Genomic DNA, 15,466 nt, shown 5'->3' with positions numbered 1-15,466 from the left:
ATCCATTCTCCAAAATGACTCGTCAAGTGATAAGAGCAGAGGACAGCCAGGCTCTGTGGCTTATCCCTGTAATCATGGCTACTTAAAGCAGAAAAGTTCTCTAGCACCCCCTCCTCCCCCAGTAACAAGGCTGGGAGAGTAGCTCCCATGGTCAAGTGCCAGGCTAGGGCTCAGCCCTGAGGACAGAACAGTGAGAAACGAGGCTCTGCTTGGTGAGGTGCAGGGATGGACACACTGCCAGACCAGCTGGAGGTGACCTCGCCCAGAGCCTGGCTCAGGGGAGATTTCCTCTTCATTGCTCTCACCTGGAGTTGTGGCTCAGGTGGTAGAGTGCCTGCCTAGCATTCATGAGGCCTTGAGTTCAAATCACAGGACCTGGAGTGAGTAACAATGTTCGACAAGAATTGTACTCGTTTCCTTACTTGTGTCATTGTAACCCCCTCTGTACATCACCTTTACAATAAAAAAATAAAATACACGAGAATATTAAAAAAAAAATCACAGGACCACCAGCGTGGGTGGGAACTTCATACAGGACTTCCTAATAGTTCAAATCGGAGAAAAAACGTAAACGCAAATTCACTAGGAGCACACCTCACTCTTCAGCCCAGATTTGTGGGTATGTTTGGTGGTCAGAGTTTAGGGTGGAGGTTGGGGACTCTGCTTTATAACGTGGTGGTTTCTCTGGCGTTTTGAGTTCATTGTGGCTAGTTCTGTGCTATATATCTGCAGTCATGGAACTGGGAGGCGCAGAGAACACCCCTATCAGTCACACTACCGCTCAAGAGGGCTTCTGTCCCCATTGCCCTACCAGGACATATCCAAGGCCCCTCTTTTGCCTTCTCCACCCAGTGGGCTGGCAGCCACACACACACACACGTGAGACAAGTCTGACTTAATGGGGGGCTAATGGGGTTACTCTAAGGGGTCCTGGTCATGCACTCACTGCCCAGGAGGCTGAGGTGGACAGGTCCACGGAGACCTTCCTGCCTCTAGTGCTCCCTCTGCACCCCCACTCCAGCCCCTCGAGGCTGAGAATGCCCTGTGTGCCATTTAGCCCCCCCTCACCGTGTCACGGTTCGCTTCCTGCGGCCTCACTGTATGGCAGGAGCTATGATGGGAGGGGAGGAAATCCGAGAAGTTGCTGTAAGTGAGCAGAGATACGGCGAGGGACGACTATCAAGCTGCTACTTCGTGAGTTTTCAATGGCCGGGGCTCCCCGGAGTGTGACTCCCGCCAGAGGTGAGGGGCCACTGTGGCTTCACCCGTGTCCCGTCCCGTCAGCCCATCCCGCAGACGAGGCGCACACAGCGCCCCGACCTGCCCGGCCGCCTGGGGCTCAGGCCAGCGCTGCGCGGGGCGCACACAGACCAGCCAGCCTCACGCTTAGAAACACGCCGGCTTTATTTCCTTCGGGTTTCTCTCTGGCCAAGCCCCTGGGTGCACACAGCCGGCGGCCCATCTGTGCGGGGCCCAGCCTGCCTCCTTGGGAGGCCTGGGCCCGCAGAGACCACACCGCGCCCCCTCGGGGGCCGCCGGGGCCCCTCTGGCTTTGCAGCCTGGAGAGCCCCCCCCCCCACCCCCGGCCCCCAGCGCCCACGAGGAGCCCCGGCCGGCCGGAGTGACTCGGGCCTCAGCTGACCTGTCCTCATTTTACACAAGGTGGCCTGAAGCCCAGGTGAGACTTCTCTCTCCAGCCAGGGCCTTGGGTGGATAGAAGTCTCTGGAAGGCTGGACCAGGCCCCAGCGCTGAGAGGGGCAATCCAGGCCAAAGGCGTCGGGGACTGGCAGACTCGCCGGTGTAAAGTGGTAAAGTGCTCGGGCCAGGCCTGGCGCAGCTCCGACGGCCCTGCTGACTTCCGGCCCTGGTGACTGGCGTCCTGCGCGGCCCGGGCGCGCGCGTCACAGGCCGGACGGCTGGGCCAGGGCCGGCCGGGGCTCGGGCTGGGCCTCCCCGCCGCGGGCGTAGCTGAGCACGGCCGTGACGGTGGCGAAGGTGGCGGCGTTGACGGGGAAGGCGCGCAGCAGCGTGGAGCCGAGCCCGCGCGTGAACACGCGCCAGCCCTCGGCCTCGTAGCTCTGGCGCGCGCAGTCGAGGAGGCCGCGGTAGCGCGGGGCGCCCCGCACCCCGTCGGCCTGCAGCCGCGACTTGACCACGTCCACGGGGTAGGTGGAGAGCCAGGAGGCCATGCCCGCCGTGCCGCCCGCCAGCAGCAGCTTGGGCACCAGCAGGCGGTCGGCGGGCTCGCAGCGCAGCGCGCGCGTCAGCACGTCGTAGGTGAGGAAGTAGACGCCGAAGCTGGGCGTCTCCCGCAGCAGCGTGGACGCCATGCCCCTGTTGATGCCCCGCAGCCCCTCCCGCCGGTAGATCTGCGCCAGGCAGTCCAGGGAGCCCTTGTAGGCGCGCGCCGGGCCGGCGGCCTGCAGCTGCAGCCGCGTCTTGGCGAGCTCCATGGGGCAGCAGATGACGCACTGGATGGCCCCCGCCGCCGCCCCCGCCACGAACTGGTGCAGCGGGGAGTCGTGGCCCAGCACCCGGAGCGTGTTGCCCTGCACCCCGAACACCAGCGCGTTGATGAAGGTCAGCCCCATGAGGGGCGAGCCCAGGCCTTTGTACAAGCCCAGCACCTGTGGGAGACAAGACAGCCATCAGGCACCATCGGGGCGGCCAGGGGCCGGGCTGCCCAGCTCAGCGCCCCTAGATCCTCCAGGCAGGCTTGGTGCAGCCCAGCCCCACCCCGGGTTCACGAGGACCGAGCAAGGTCTCCTTCATCCTTCATCTTTTATGTTTTGTCGGTTGTGGGGCTTGAGCTCTGGGCCTGGGCGCTGTCCCTCAGCTCTTCAGCTCAAGGCTAGCGCTCTACTGCTTGAGCCACAGCACCACTCCGGTTTTCTAGTGGTTTATTGGAGATAAGAGTCTCATGGACTTTCCTGCCCCAGCTGGCTTTGAACCGTGATCCTCAGATCTCAGCCTCCTGAGTAGTTAGGATAACGGCACCCAGCTTCTTGTCCTTTCTTTTTGAAACCCAGGGCCTGGCATGCTGTACCTGAGCTCACCACTGGAGCTACAGCTCTACTTCTGGCTTCTTTTGGTGGTTCATTGGAGATCAGAGTCTCATGGACTTCGCTGTCCAGGCTGGCTTTGAACCACAAACCTCAGATCTCAGCCTCCTGAGTAGCTAGGATTACAGGTGTGAGCCAGTGGTGCTTGTCTCCCCCTCCCCCAAAAACACACACACACTTTTTTTCTTTGCCGGTCTTTGTCTTGAAGAATCAAAGCCATTTTGCAAAGGCAAAAGGCTGCACAGATTTTTTTTTTCTTTTTGGTGCCAGTTTTGAGTCTTGAACTCAGGGCCTGAATGCTGTCCCTGAGCTTTTTCATTCCTGTCTGGTACTCTATCATTTGAGCCACAGCTCCACTTGGAGCTTTTTAGTGGTTCACAGGAGATCAGAGTCTCATGGACTTTCCTGCCTGGGCTGGCTTCCAACTGTGATCCTCAGATCTCAGCCTCCTGAGTAGCTGGGATTACAGGCGTGAGCCAAGCATATTAGATACAATGAACGTCCTCTATCTGAGAGGCCCAGGCATCCCTCACCCTTCCAAAGCCTGGGTTCCTGTCAGATGCCCCAGGACCTTCTCGTCCTGTATTGGGGTTGGCTGGCAGAGTCCCATTCGCCCCAGGCCACTCACACTCTCCTGCTTGATGATGGTCTGGAAGCAGTGCAGGGTCCCTCTGTACTGGGGCTGCTCCGCGCTCTGCACCTGCAGCCGCACCTGTAAGGGCAGGCCCCGTGAGCTGTGGCCAGCAGGACCACACTTCCCTGGCCTGGCACACACTGCCCAGGGGCAACTGAGGAGGCCTGGGGTGGGGGCGTGGCTTTGGGGAAGGTGGGGCCAAGCCCGGTGTTAGTGGGCAAAATGATCTCAAGACCGATGGAGGTGAAGCCTTTGTTACCCACCACACATCTCGTGTGGCCCACCTGTCCTTCAGGTGACACTTATCCCACTGAGTGGCCAAAGTCCCAAACCATGGCTGAGGCTACCGGGGCCTGGTGTCTCCCCCCTCACTGACCTTCCTCATCAAGGCTGGAAGTAGGGCAGTGGTGTCTGCAGGAATGCGTTGCTTCCTGCCAGGAGTTCCTGGTGAGGACCCAGGCCAGGCTCTCCGGGGCCTGGGGACACTGGCCAGGCCCAAAGCCTTTTGATCTTATCTCTGCTTTGCTACCCGGGGCTGGACACGATGCCCAGCGGGAGGAGGTTTCCTGAGCGCAGGCTCGGTGTCACTGGTGGGAATCTAGGTCAGATCATTCTGGGGCTCTGGTTCCACGCTGGCTCTGAAATGAGCATTGTGGCAGCCAGGCAGGGCCTGGGGCAAGCGTCTCTGTACCCGTGTGCAGGGGACCCAGACAGGGCCTGGCACCCCTCCTCCCGGCCCAGGGGGGAAAGCGGAGGCTCAGAGGTGCTGTGTGACATGGCCCGTGCGGTCCTCTCCTGGGCCGGGGTGGCTGTGGTGGAGGTGAGGGCTAGGTGAAGTACTAGCAGGCAAGTGCCCCCACTGGGAATAGCTTGAACTCAAGGTGTGGACACCATCCTCAGCTTTTCCACTCAAGGTTAGCGCTCTACCACTTGAGCCACAGCTCTACTTCCAGCCATTTGGTGGTTCATTGGAGATAAGAGCCTCACAGACTTTCCTGCCCTGTTGGTTTCCAACTGCTACTCAGCCTCCTGAGTAGCTAGGATTACAGGCATGAGCCACAGCACCTAGCTCCTTTTGCAGTTCTTAACACCAGAATGGGTGTAGCTCCTATTGGGGGAAAGTATTAGGGGGGGGAAATTCCATCTCTTCCCACAGGGACCTGGGGGTGACCTCCCCCCCAGCCCCTTGCCCACCCTGGCCACCCAGCTCTGTCCAGACTTGATGGGGAGGGAAGGATTTCCAGAGGAGAAAAGCAAAACCCCCCAGCTTTAGTGAGATGCTATGATGTGAGGTTTCTTTCAGTGTCCGAGGCCTCGGGCGGGACCCTGAGCCTCCACCCCTGGCCTGACGCTCATCGGGCTGCTGCCAGGTGGTGCTGTCTCTCCTGTCAGGTTCCGGTGGCACCTGGCCGGTGTGTGGAAGTCCCTGCAGGTCACAGCCGAGGGCCAAGGTCAAGCCAGCATGGACATGAGGCTTGGGCTGAGCTCTGCAGGACTCCTTCCAGCCCCTGCTCTGTGCCTGAGTCCCGGTCTGTGGGAGCCCTTGCGTCACAGATCTTGGGGTAACAGTTCTGTATCGCCTTAGCATAGAGGCTCTCAACATTTGGGGGTTACCGAGGCTCCTCTAGGGAATGGATAAACTTCCCTCCTCCCTCAAAGTAGTTATTTGCACACAAAGCTAAGAGACACCCACACACAAGGACCCTCCCTCCCCAAGCTCCACAGGGCCAGTGTTTCTCCACCAGCCCTGCCCGAGCCCCCAGCCCAGGACCTGTGAGGCCCGGTTGGCCTCGTGCCCCCCCTGGAACTCTGGAGGTGGGGTGCGGGCGAGGACCAGGCGGAGGGCACCTGGTCTGTACTCACTAGCGCTCCCAGGTGAGGCTTCCGGGCATCTGCAACAAAGTTGCACTTTGCTACTGACGGTAGCGCCTAGCTCAGACAGCAAAGCGTTAAAGAACACACAAATGTCAACATCACATGCAGGTGCCCAGCCCGTGGCCGGCCCCCCACCCTGGGCACCCTGGGACGTGGGCCACCGTGTCACGTCCAGTGAAAAGACCAGGAAGAACGCCTCCCTAAACCAATGGATGGGAAGGGGGCGGGGCCCTGAAGCAGCTGTGAGTCTGGGCTTGTGGGAAGAAAACCAGATTTGGTATTCTTCAGGGGCTTGGAAGGGGATGCCCGCCAGAGCCCCCAACCACAGGAAAGCCTGCAGGCCATGGGGCGGGCGACAGCGGCGTTCTAACAGGAGGACCCACTGTCAGGAGTCAGGATGGGGGAGGAGTGTGGTGTATTTGTGTTGTGCTTCCTGCAAGGTGGGGTGGGGGTCACAGACGTGTAACAGGTGACACGTGCACACCAGATGTGTATTCTTGTTTTGTTTAATTGCTTTTTTTTTTTTTTTTTGTGGTACTGGAGTTTTGAACTCCAGGCCTTGTGCTTACTAGGTGAGTACTCTACTATTCATGCCACCAGTCTTTTTGTGTTTTTGTGGGGGTTGTTGTCGGCCCTGGGGCTTGAACTCTGGGCCTGGGCTGTGTCCCTTCAGCTCTTCAGCTCAAGGCAAGCGCTCTACCACTTGAGCCACAGCACCACTTCTGGTTTTCTGGTGATTGATTGGAGATAAGAGTCTCACAGACTTTCTTGTCTGGGCTGGCTTTGAACCATGATTCTTGGATCTCAGCCTCCTGAGTAGCTAGGATTACAGGCCTGAGCCACCAGCGCCTGGCTTACATCTTTTTGTTTTACACAGGGTCTGCCCCTTTGACTGGGGCTAGCCTCAACCCTCCTACCTACACCTTCCACATAGCTGGTATTGTAGGCATGAACCACTGCACCTAACTGATTTTTCTGGTTTGCTTTTGGACATGAGGGAATGACTGCAGAGTGCAGACTGACTGAGCTCTTGATGCTCCTACATCTGCTCTGAGTTTTGGGGTTGCAGGCACATTCCAGGCCTGGCTTAGGATGTGTGCACTCGCTGTATGTGTTAAACATCAACTTAAATAAAACAAGGCTGTGGCATGCCTCAGAGGTAGAAAGTTTGCCTAGCATGCACAAGGCTCTGGGTTTGATCTTTAGCACCACAGCAAAACAAACAAACAAACAATATCACCCATTCAGATAGGGAAAAACCTGAACATCATTGTAAAACCACACACACACACACACACACATACACACACACACACACACACACACACACACACACACACACACACACACCCTACACCTGCAGAATATGAATACCCCTCTCCTATCCAAAGCAAGGAGTGTGTAAAGCTTAGTGCCCTGCTGTGTGTCACTCACAAGGGAGAGGCTACACAGAGGTTGACTTTTTAGTTTGTGCATCTCAGGGATGGCTCTTCTCTTAGAACCTGTATAATTTTTGTAAGAGAAAGCCAATAAAGAAATGTGTGTGTACCTGATGATCACAATCCATTCAGAAGATATTACACTCAAGTTTGGGGCGCACTCCTGTAATCCCAGCACTCAGGAGGCAGAGGTGTCCGATTCTTGAGTTCAAGGCCAACCTGGGCTACATATCAATTAAATCACTCAAAACAAAACAAAACAATGGTGTCTCATGGTCTCAGGGCCTGAAGCCCATGAAGTGCTCTCGGGGAGGGGAGGGAAGGGGAGGTTGCATTTCACAATTCTGTTAATGAGCATGCTTAAAGATAAGGTCTTTGACAGAAAGCAGTAAAAACAGCTGGGCCGCTGGTGATGCTGCATTGCATTGCAGTATGAGGGATCCACCATCACACTGGGGACAGCAGGTAGGAACACAAGAGCCAGGGGTCTCCCCCCTTCAAAAAGACCTTAGCTTCTTAAGGTAGGTTTGCCCAGATACAATGCTCTGGTGGTAAAAAGGGGGGAAAAAAGCATTAAAGGATTTTCCCAAGGATGTCGGACACTTGAATAACTGTAGCGTGCAGCCATGGGCATTTGCAATCCTGTGGGTGCCAGATGGGGAACCCAGAGGCCTGACCAGGTCCTGCCCGGTCAGCTCAGGAGAGCCAGCCTCTGCAGAGCTGGGCAGAGGGAGGGAGTTCTGGGCTCTTGCCTGGACACAGCAGCGAGGCCCTGGACATAGATGACCATGACATAGAAACAGTGTGCCAGGCTGCCCTGTGCTGGGGGGTGAGTGGGGGTGTGGCCAAGCTGAGCATGGGTGTGCCGGGGGGGGGGCGTAGCCAGGCAGAGCATGGGTGTAACCAGTTGGCTTCTTGGCCAGCATTGCCAGGGCCTGCCTCTTGCAGGCCCAAAGCTTATCAAGAAAGCCTGGCCTTCAGCCTTCTTTCTCCCCAGGCCTGCCTGCTGTGAGTTGTGGAGATGTGTGCATTCCAGAGCTCATATGAATTGATCACACGTTATCCCTAGGCCTTGGTAATCTCCCCCAGCCCCTCCCTTTCAGACGAGAACGCTGGGGCCAAGCCACAGTATCTGGTCCCAGCAAGGTCAGGCAGTAAAACTGGCCGGCAGAGCAGGTCTGGACTAGGAACAGAATTTTTTAAGGTCAAAGCCGGTGCATAAGGCCTGGCTCTCACGCCCGTGCTGGAAGAAATCCCAGCCCTAAATTAACAAGCGATTTTCTTTGCCAACAAACACCTGGTCCACTGGAGGGTTGGAGGAGAGGAGAGAGGAAGTTCACCTCAACCCAGCTGGGGATGACGTGTCTCCCTCTAGCACAGTCTTCACCCAAGTGGGCAAGGGAGCCAAGTTCAAGGTTTATAGCCAGTACGGAAGGCCTGGCCCATAGCCCATGCTGGTCCTAGGAACATGGCAAGGAATGGTTGTGACGTGCATACTCTGAGCATGTCAGGTCCAGCCACAGGAGAAAAGTAGCGTGGGACTTCCCAGCAGAGGACCAGGGTCTCCGTGCTCTCTGCTCTGGGTGTCTGAGAACCTGGAACTTTGGTTAATAGACAGATGTAATGACAAACTGACTGAGCATTGATCTCAAGCCCCTGTGACAGAGCTGTTCTTAGGTCCCTGGCTACAGACACTTCAAAACAGTCACCATCTCCTAATCCTGAGTTACTGCTCTAGGAAGATCATGCTAGAAAAAGTGGACTTGTTAGTGTGTGTGGGTGTGTGGGGGGGTGTGTGCTGATATTGGGCCCTGAACTCAAGTCCTCATTCTCTCCAAGGCTGGTGCTCTACCACTTGAGTCATACCTTCATTTTCAGCTTTTTGTGATTAACTGGGGGAGAAGAGTCTCATGGACTTTTCTGCTGTGGCTGGCTTCAAACAGTAATCCTTACATTTCAGCCTCCTGAGTTGCTAGTATTACAGGCATGCCTGGCTTTTGTTGTTGTTTGCTTGTTTGTTTGATTTTGAGATGTAACCCTGACTGGCCTCCAACATTTAATCCTCTTGGATGCTGGGACTGTAAGCATGTACCAGCACACTGGCCGATCAAGTTTGCTTTTTTCCCCTACCTCCCGACCCCCAAGTCTTTCTTTCTTTCTATAGCAGAACAGCGTGAGTGAGCATGTCAGTCTTCACAGGCCAATCCTGAGAATGAACTTGGCTGTGAACTCAACATCTAGTTTTGCCCCAGCCAGAAGCTATAAAAACAAGCCCAGCAGGAAGGTCAACTGAGTTAAATGGAAAAGCAGCTGCCCACCTGGGCATCTTGGAGAGCTCTCATTCTACCCTCAAAGACCTGGGGATGACCTTGAACCTGGCTCTGGAATAAGAGTCCTGCAGGTCTGTCGCCCATCTGTGCACCTACGTAACAGTCTGAGAAAGAAAACATGGAGGAAACTCACCTTGACAGTGTCAAATGGGTGTCCCACAAGCACACCTGCCACACCTGCAGGGAGACAAGGAGAGGTGTGATCTGAAAGACGCCTTGGAGCCCTGCAGGGTGCTGGGGCTCCTGCCAGGGAGGCTGGGAGGGAGACGCTGACCAGGGACCAGCGGGGTCCTGGCCACGTCCCTCCCAGGAACTCCTGTAACCCTCCATCCGGTAACCACGCTGGGTCCCTTCTCTGGTCCTGCAGCCAGCTGCAGGGGATGGGGCATTTCTGGCATGTTCCATTTCTTTAAACACCCCTGGTGGGGTGTGTGTGGGAAGGGGGTGAGCCTGATACTGAGATTGGAATGTCCCCTCTACTTATCCCCACCTCCGTTGCCTGTGATGGGGGTGAGGACGTGCCTCCCCTGGGCAGCCGTGGAGATGAGATGAAGTCCAGCCTCCTGACGGCTGCCTTCCCTGGCAGGGCCTTCCCTGCCCCTGGGAGGCAGCCTGGGGCTTCGCAATCGGTCTGGTTACTCATCAGCTCAGAGCCTGCCAGAGATCCAGACCCCCGTGGAGACAAAGGTTCATCCCTCCCAAACACTTCTCATTCCTTTCCCCTGTGTCTTACAGATAATAAACCCCGAGCCTCTGGATTTTGTGTTTTTGAGCTGGGGTCTCCCTTTGTAGTCCTGACCGGCCTCCCGGCCTCCTGAGTACTGGGATTATAAGTGTGAATTTCACCACTGCCCAGCCTTACCACCCCTTTCATGGAAGGAGAAACTGAGGCTCATGGAGGTCAAGTCACTGGTGCTCCCTCCAAGGTGATCCCACTCAGAACTTCTTGTGTGACTCTATTAAAGGTCTCCCTTGGGGCTGGGGATGTGGCTCATCCTGGTGGAATGCCTGCCCAGCATGCATGATTTTGAACAGTGAAGAACAACTACTCCCCAAAAACCCCAACTATTCTCTTATTGCTTGTGCTTATTTACAATGAAAATGGCTAACATTTGAATGCAACCAGTCATATTGCAATCTGATGGTTACTTCTTAGTTTTGAACATATCCTGTTCCTCCCACTTACATTCTTGATAAAGGATTATTAGCTCACTTTACCCATGGGGAAATGGAGACAAAAAGAGTGATTACAGGAAGTGAGGGCTGAAGCTGCAGTCTGAGCCTGGCGCCTCTGCCCTGGGCCCCCCTAGACACATCTCTCTGTGGATTAGTTGGGTCCTCAGGATAATGGGGGCACCATGCATCTGTACCACAGAATGAATGCTTCCACCCCTAACACAGACTTTGGCATTGCCTTTTTTGTTTTTGTTTGTTTGCCGGTCCTGGGGCTTGAACTTGGGGCCTGGGCTCTGTCCCTGGGTCTCTTTGTGCTCAAGGCTATCACTCTACCACTTGAGCTATAGCACCACTTCTGGCTTTTTCTGTGTATGTGGTGCTGAGGAATCAAACCCAGGGCTTCATGCATGCAAGGCAGGCACTCTGCCACTGAGCCACCTTCCCAGCCCCTTGGCATTGCCTTTGTGGCCCTGCTTTCCTGTCGCATGTGCCTCACATAGTTCTGGCCAACTTTTTTTTTTTTTTTTTTTTGAGGGGGAGTACTGGGATTTTAGAGCCATACCCCCAGCCCTTTCATTTTTAGGTTCTCAGAGTCTTATGCTTTTGCCTGAGCTAGCCCTGGACCTCAGTCCCCCAACCTCCACCTCCCAAGGAGCTGGATCACAGGTTTGTACCCCCACGCCCAGCCTGAGTTTTGTCCAATTCTCTTAATTTTGAACTCAGAGCCTGAGCACTGGTCCCTCAGCTTCTATGCCCAAGGCTAACGCCTCATTCTAGCAAGCCGCTTTCCCTCCTGGTGTCCCTCTGGGTTTCTGGTCCTTTCCCAAGGAAACTTTGCTTCTTCCCTTTGATCCTCCCTGGTTCTCCCTCACATCTTGAATCTTCCAGGTTTCTGTTGGGTGAAGGGGGTTGAACCCAGGACTGCACACTGTAACTCTTCTACCTCTGAGTTATAACCCCAGCCCGTTTTCTGCATTTCCTGACTTAGCAAATCCTAGTTTCAGCACCTCTTTTCTTGGGTTGTATTTGGAATTCCTTGGGGTTTGGAAAGCCAGTAACTAGGCCTCCTGCCCGACTACAGGATTCCCATCATATGAGTAGCAGTCACCCTTGGGCCCTGCTTTGTCCAAGTGTCATCTTTGGGACCGGGGGATGTGACAAAGGAGAGAGAAAGCTCCCTACCCAAGCCCCAGTCCACACAACGGATTCCAGGTGCTAGCCTTGGCAGTCCCACTTTCTCCCTCACCTGTTTCCTTGGGTGGAGACAAGGAAGGGAGGAGGGGTAGGCCCTTACCCAGAATCCTCCTGTCCCAGGAACAGAGCGGGCGAAGGTCCTGCCCTCATCTAGCCTCTGCTCCCGCAGAGCCTTTACCCTCCCAGACCCTCTGAGAACCAGGAAGCCCTACCTCACTGTCTCCCAAGAGGAGTCTGAGGCCTACAGAAGTCTCTGCCCACTGAAGGGCAGTCCTCACTCCACAACCTTCCCAGGGAAGGAAAGGAGCTTTGCTCTGGAGGCTCCTAGCAGCACAGGTGGTCGCAGGCAGTGGCAGCAGGATGACAGCCCTGCCATCCCGTTACCGGACGGACGGACGGACGGACGGATGGACGTCTCATTTAAGATCATTCCAGATTCTTGGTGTTTCAAACAAATAGTTGAGTGAAAATGCTGGGCACTGTTGGGCTCATGTTTATAATCCTAGCTATTCAGGAAGTAGGCTGCGATCCAGAAGATCTAGGTTCAGAGCCAGACTGAGCAGAAAAGCTTTTGAGACTCCATCTCCAAAATAACTAGTACAAAGCGGTGCTGGAGGTAGAGCTGGAGTGGCAGAGTGCCAGCTGAGCCAAAAAGCCAAACCGGTGTGAGGCCCTGAGTTCAAACCCTGTTACTGGCTCCCCACCGAAAAGGTGAGCAGAAGCACCTGAATTATGAGGAAGCAAGCAGCTTTATTAAAGCAAGAGCAAAGTAAAAATACACCCAGTAGTGTGTGAGTGGGCCTTAAGCAAGAGAGCTCCAGAGCACTGAGAAATGGTGTCTGGGATGATTTAAGGCTGATTAAGGTTGAGGGTCCCTTGATAATAGACAGTCATATCAGGTTGTGATGCAAGCCCATTCCTATACTGTATTCTGTTATAATGATATTAATGGGATGCACTGTATAAACAGGAAGCTTTAACGAGAGGTTTTCCTGAAAAGAGGACAGCCATGCACATCACTGCCTGCTTGCCACCTGAGAAGGTTTGCCTCTGGGGAGATCTTATCCTTTGTCAAGATGCTGTGATGCAAACTTCGTGCCTGCAGATGGCTGGAGCCAGCCCAGGGTTGGGTCTTGAGCAACAGGGGTGGATCCCAGGTGTGACCTCAGGAAACAGGTCCTCTGGCTCCCACTACCAGCACACCCTACTGTCCTGCATCCTTCGGAGGCAGATGCCGTTCTGTGAGGGAATGCTTTCTCAGCTCTTCTCCTATCCATACCCCATCCAGAGCCCGGGGTCTCTGTGGCTTCAAGATTTGACACTATTTTCCCCAGAGTGGGCCACAGGGCGGAAGCCACCCTTCCATCAGGCAAGACCCCTGGAAGCTGACAACCTTCTTCTAATCACAGCGCCCGGCCTGCTTCACAGACAGGTCAACACGGGACACACACCAGGCCAGTCAGCCATGGGACATCCCTGGGTCAATCTCTTCCTGCGGAATATGAATCAGGAGCCACAGAAGAGAAATGCTACCAGCAGCCACCAGAAGGGTCCAGGTCGTGGCCTCTGGGGGTCAGATCCCTGCAAAGTATATGTGTCACCTGGCCCTGGACAGTCCCTCTGAACAGGGCTCCCTGAGTGGTCACTGCAGTCTTCGGACTTTTCTCCCCATTGGATCCCAGAGTGACTTCCACCCTCATTCACCCAGGTGCGGAGGCCCTGCCCTGCACAGCCTCAGTGTGTAGGCGATAACAGACGAGCGCTTGAGGGCCATCCTGGTCTCATTCTCCACCCTGGAGCCTGAGGCAGGCATGTAACCTGCCCCAGGTAGGCACTGTGAGGAGGAACCAAAGGGCATTCCAGGTAGGGGGGAGGGGCTGCCCAACCACTGAACACCTGCGTGGGGTCTGGTCTGGGTCTCTGAGAGGCCTGGCCTGGGTGAGTGTGCTCCCTCCCTCACACTGACAGTGGAATTATAGAAGGGTCCGGCCCTGGGGAAAGAAGCCGCATACCCCAGGGGATTCCCCAGGAGGCATGGTCCACTGGACAGTCCCCACCCTGCACCCTGCTTCCAGCACATAGGCTGAGAAGGGTTAGGAGCTCAGCTTGGGTGGGACAGGGGCCAGAGGGGACTGCAGAGGCCAGGCCATATCCTGCGTCCTCAGGGTTTCCCGGGGCTTGGGAAGAAGCCCCCACCAACTTACAGAAAGCTCTGAGTTTCCCTCCTGAACCTCCCAGAGTCCTGACCGGGTAGCAGACTGGGGAGTTCTTAACTGCCTTTGACAGCCTTAAGCCAGCCAGTCATGGTGTCCAACCAGCCTCCAGACACAGGAGGAAGCCAGCACTGATTAACTGCCTAGAGTCATGGCCCATGTGCCTCACTCTTCCAGTAGAACCCGCTCCCTGGGCAGCCACTGAGGTCTGTGCCAGTCCTGAGGCTTGAACTCAGAGCCTGGGGCACTGCTCCTTGGCTCTTTTGCTCAAGTCTGGCACTTGTCCACCTGAGCCCCAGCTCCCCTTCCTGAGGTCTGTGGGAGTCACACACAAGCAGATGAAGAGCAGGGCAAGGGTGGTGGAGCAGAGAACCAAGACTGGGCCCTTGAGATACCCAGCCAGCCTCACACTGCCGGGGAGGCGAGGCGGGCCTGGGCCCTCCTGACACCTCAGCACCCCCCCCCCCCCACGGCTCCGACGCTCCATCAACACCTGTTGAACACCCTGACCCCAGCAAGGTAAACGCAGAGACAGCGAGGGCCCAGGGGGCGGCATCCGCGGCGGGGTCAGGCCCACGCAGGCCCCCTGGGTTTGCCCACGTCCATCCTCACGCCCTGCCCGTGGCAGGTCCGCGGAGGGAGCGGGAAGGAAGCGGGTGAGGTGCCACGGCGGTGACCCGGGCTGGGGTGAGCAGCCGGCCGGCTACAAGTGGCCGCGTGGCTCCCGCCCCGCCCGGACAGCCGCGGGGAGTGAAGTCAGCCCCCCACGGCTCCCCGGCCCCCCACGATCCCGAGCTCCGATGGGTGTCGGGGGCACGGGCGGGCGGGGAGGGTTGTCAGCCCAGGACTCCGATGGGAGCCCGGGCTGGGGATCGGCGCACCGGGCGGGAGCTGCGCGGGCATCCTCGGGGCGGCCGGGCCTCCGCCGGGCCACGCCGCTGCCCGGGGTCACGGGTCCCCCCCCGCGTGCCCCGGGGATGGCGGTGACAGGTGCGCGGGCGCAGGGCGCCGGCCCCCTCCGGCCCGCAGGCGTCCACCGGCGCCCACGAGCCCGCCGGGACCCGAGCACGGGAGTCCCCGAACTCCGCCCGCAGACCCCGGCGGGGCTCGCCCCGCATCCCGGGCCCCGCGCCTCCTTACCCCCAGCGCATCCAGCCAGGAAGTCGAGCGCCATGGCCGGACCCCGCGAGGCCACCTTCCTCCTTCCTCCTCCGGACCCCGGCCCGCAGGTTACCGTCGGGGTCCCCGGCGGGCAGCCCGGGCGCTCGGCCTGGCCGCCGCCTCCTGGTGCAGAGCCGGGGTAGCCGGGGTCAGGGGGCGGCGGCTCAGTGGAGACCGGTACACCCGCGCTCGCCCACTTCTCCCGCCCGCCCGCCCGCTCCTAGCCGGCGTCGGTCTCCGCGAGCTGCGCGCCCCTCCTCGCCCGGCTGCAGCCCGGGGAACCCAGCGCGCAGCCAATGGGCGTCCGAGGCGCGGACAACACCCCGGTCGCGGCACCGCCCTCGCCGCCTCCCATTGGCTGAGCGCGCCGACGGGGCGGGG

The 15,466-nt window shown here is 57.4% G+C and overlaps 1 protein-coding gene across 7 annotated transcripts; it reads right to left on the bottom strand.

Moving 5' to 3' along the window:
* Positions 1–1,389: 1,389 nt before the first annotated feature.
* Slc25a29 (solute carrier family 25 member 29) lies at positions 1,390–15,285 on the bottom strand. 7 transcript variants are annotated; one of them, XM_069997582.1, is made up of 6 exons: positions 15,065–15,101; positions 9,475–9,518; positions 5,561–5,589; positions 4,074–4,335; positions 3,692–3,775; positions 1,390–2,628 (listed from the first exon to the last, which is right to left on the bottom strand). In XM_069997582.1, exons 4-6 carry the CDS (start codon positions 4,080–4,082, stop codon positions 1,903–1,905), a joined length of 819 nt encoding a protein of 272 aa, XP_069853683.1. In that variant the 5' UTR covers positions 4,083–4,335; positions 5,561–5,589; positions 9,475–9,518; positions 15,065–15,101; the 3' UTR covers positions 1,390–1,902. The 7 variants fall into 7 exon arrangements, with proteins under 7 accessions (XP_069853683.1, XP_069853680.1, XP_069853685.1 ...); XM_069997579.1 differs by lacking the exon at positions 4,074–4,335 and having other exon boundaries at positions 5,561–5,626; positions 15,065–15,285; XM_069997584.1 differs by lacking the exon at positions 4,074–4,335.
* Between the last annotated feature and the right edge of the window lie 181 nt (positions 15,286–15,466).

The sequence above is a fragment of the Dipodomys merriami genome, unplaced genomic scaffold (genome assembly GCF_024711535.1).
Source record: "Dipodomys merriami isolate MVZ:Mamm:240054 unplaced genomic scaffold, mDipMer1.0.p SCAF_50, whole genome shotgun sequence".
Classification (NCBI taxonomy): domain Eukaryota; kingdom Metazoa; phylum Chordata; class Mammalia; order Rodentia; family Heteromyidae; genus Dipodomys; species Dipodomys merriami.
The sequence above is the reverse complement of the archived record's forward strand: the minus strand, read 5'-3'. Positions and strand labels throughout refer to the sequence as shown.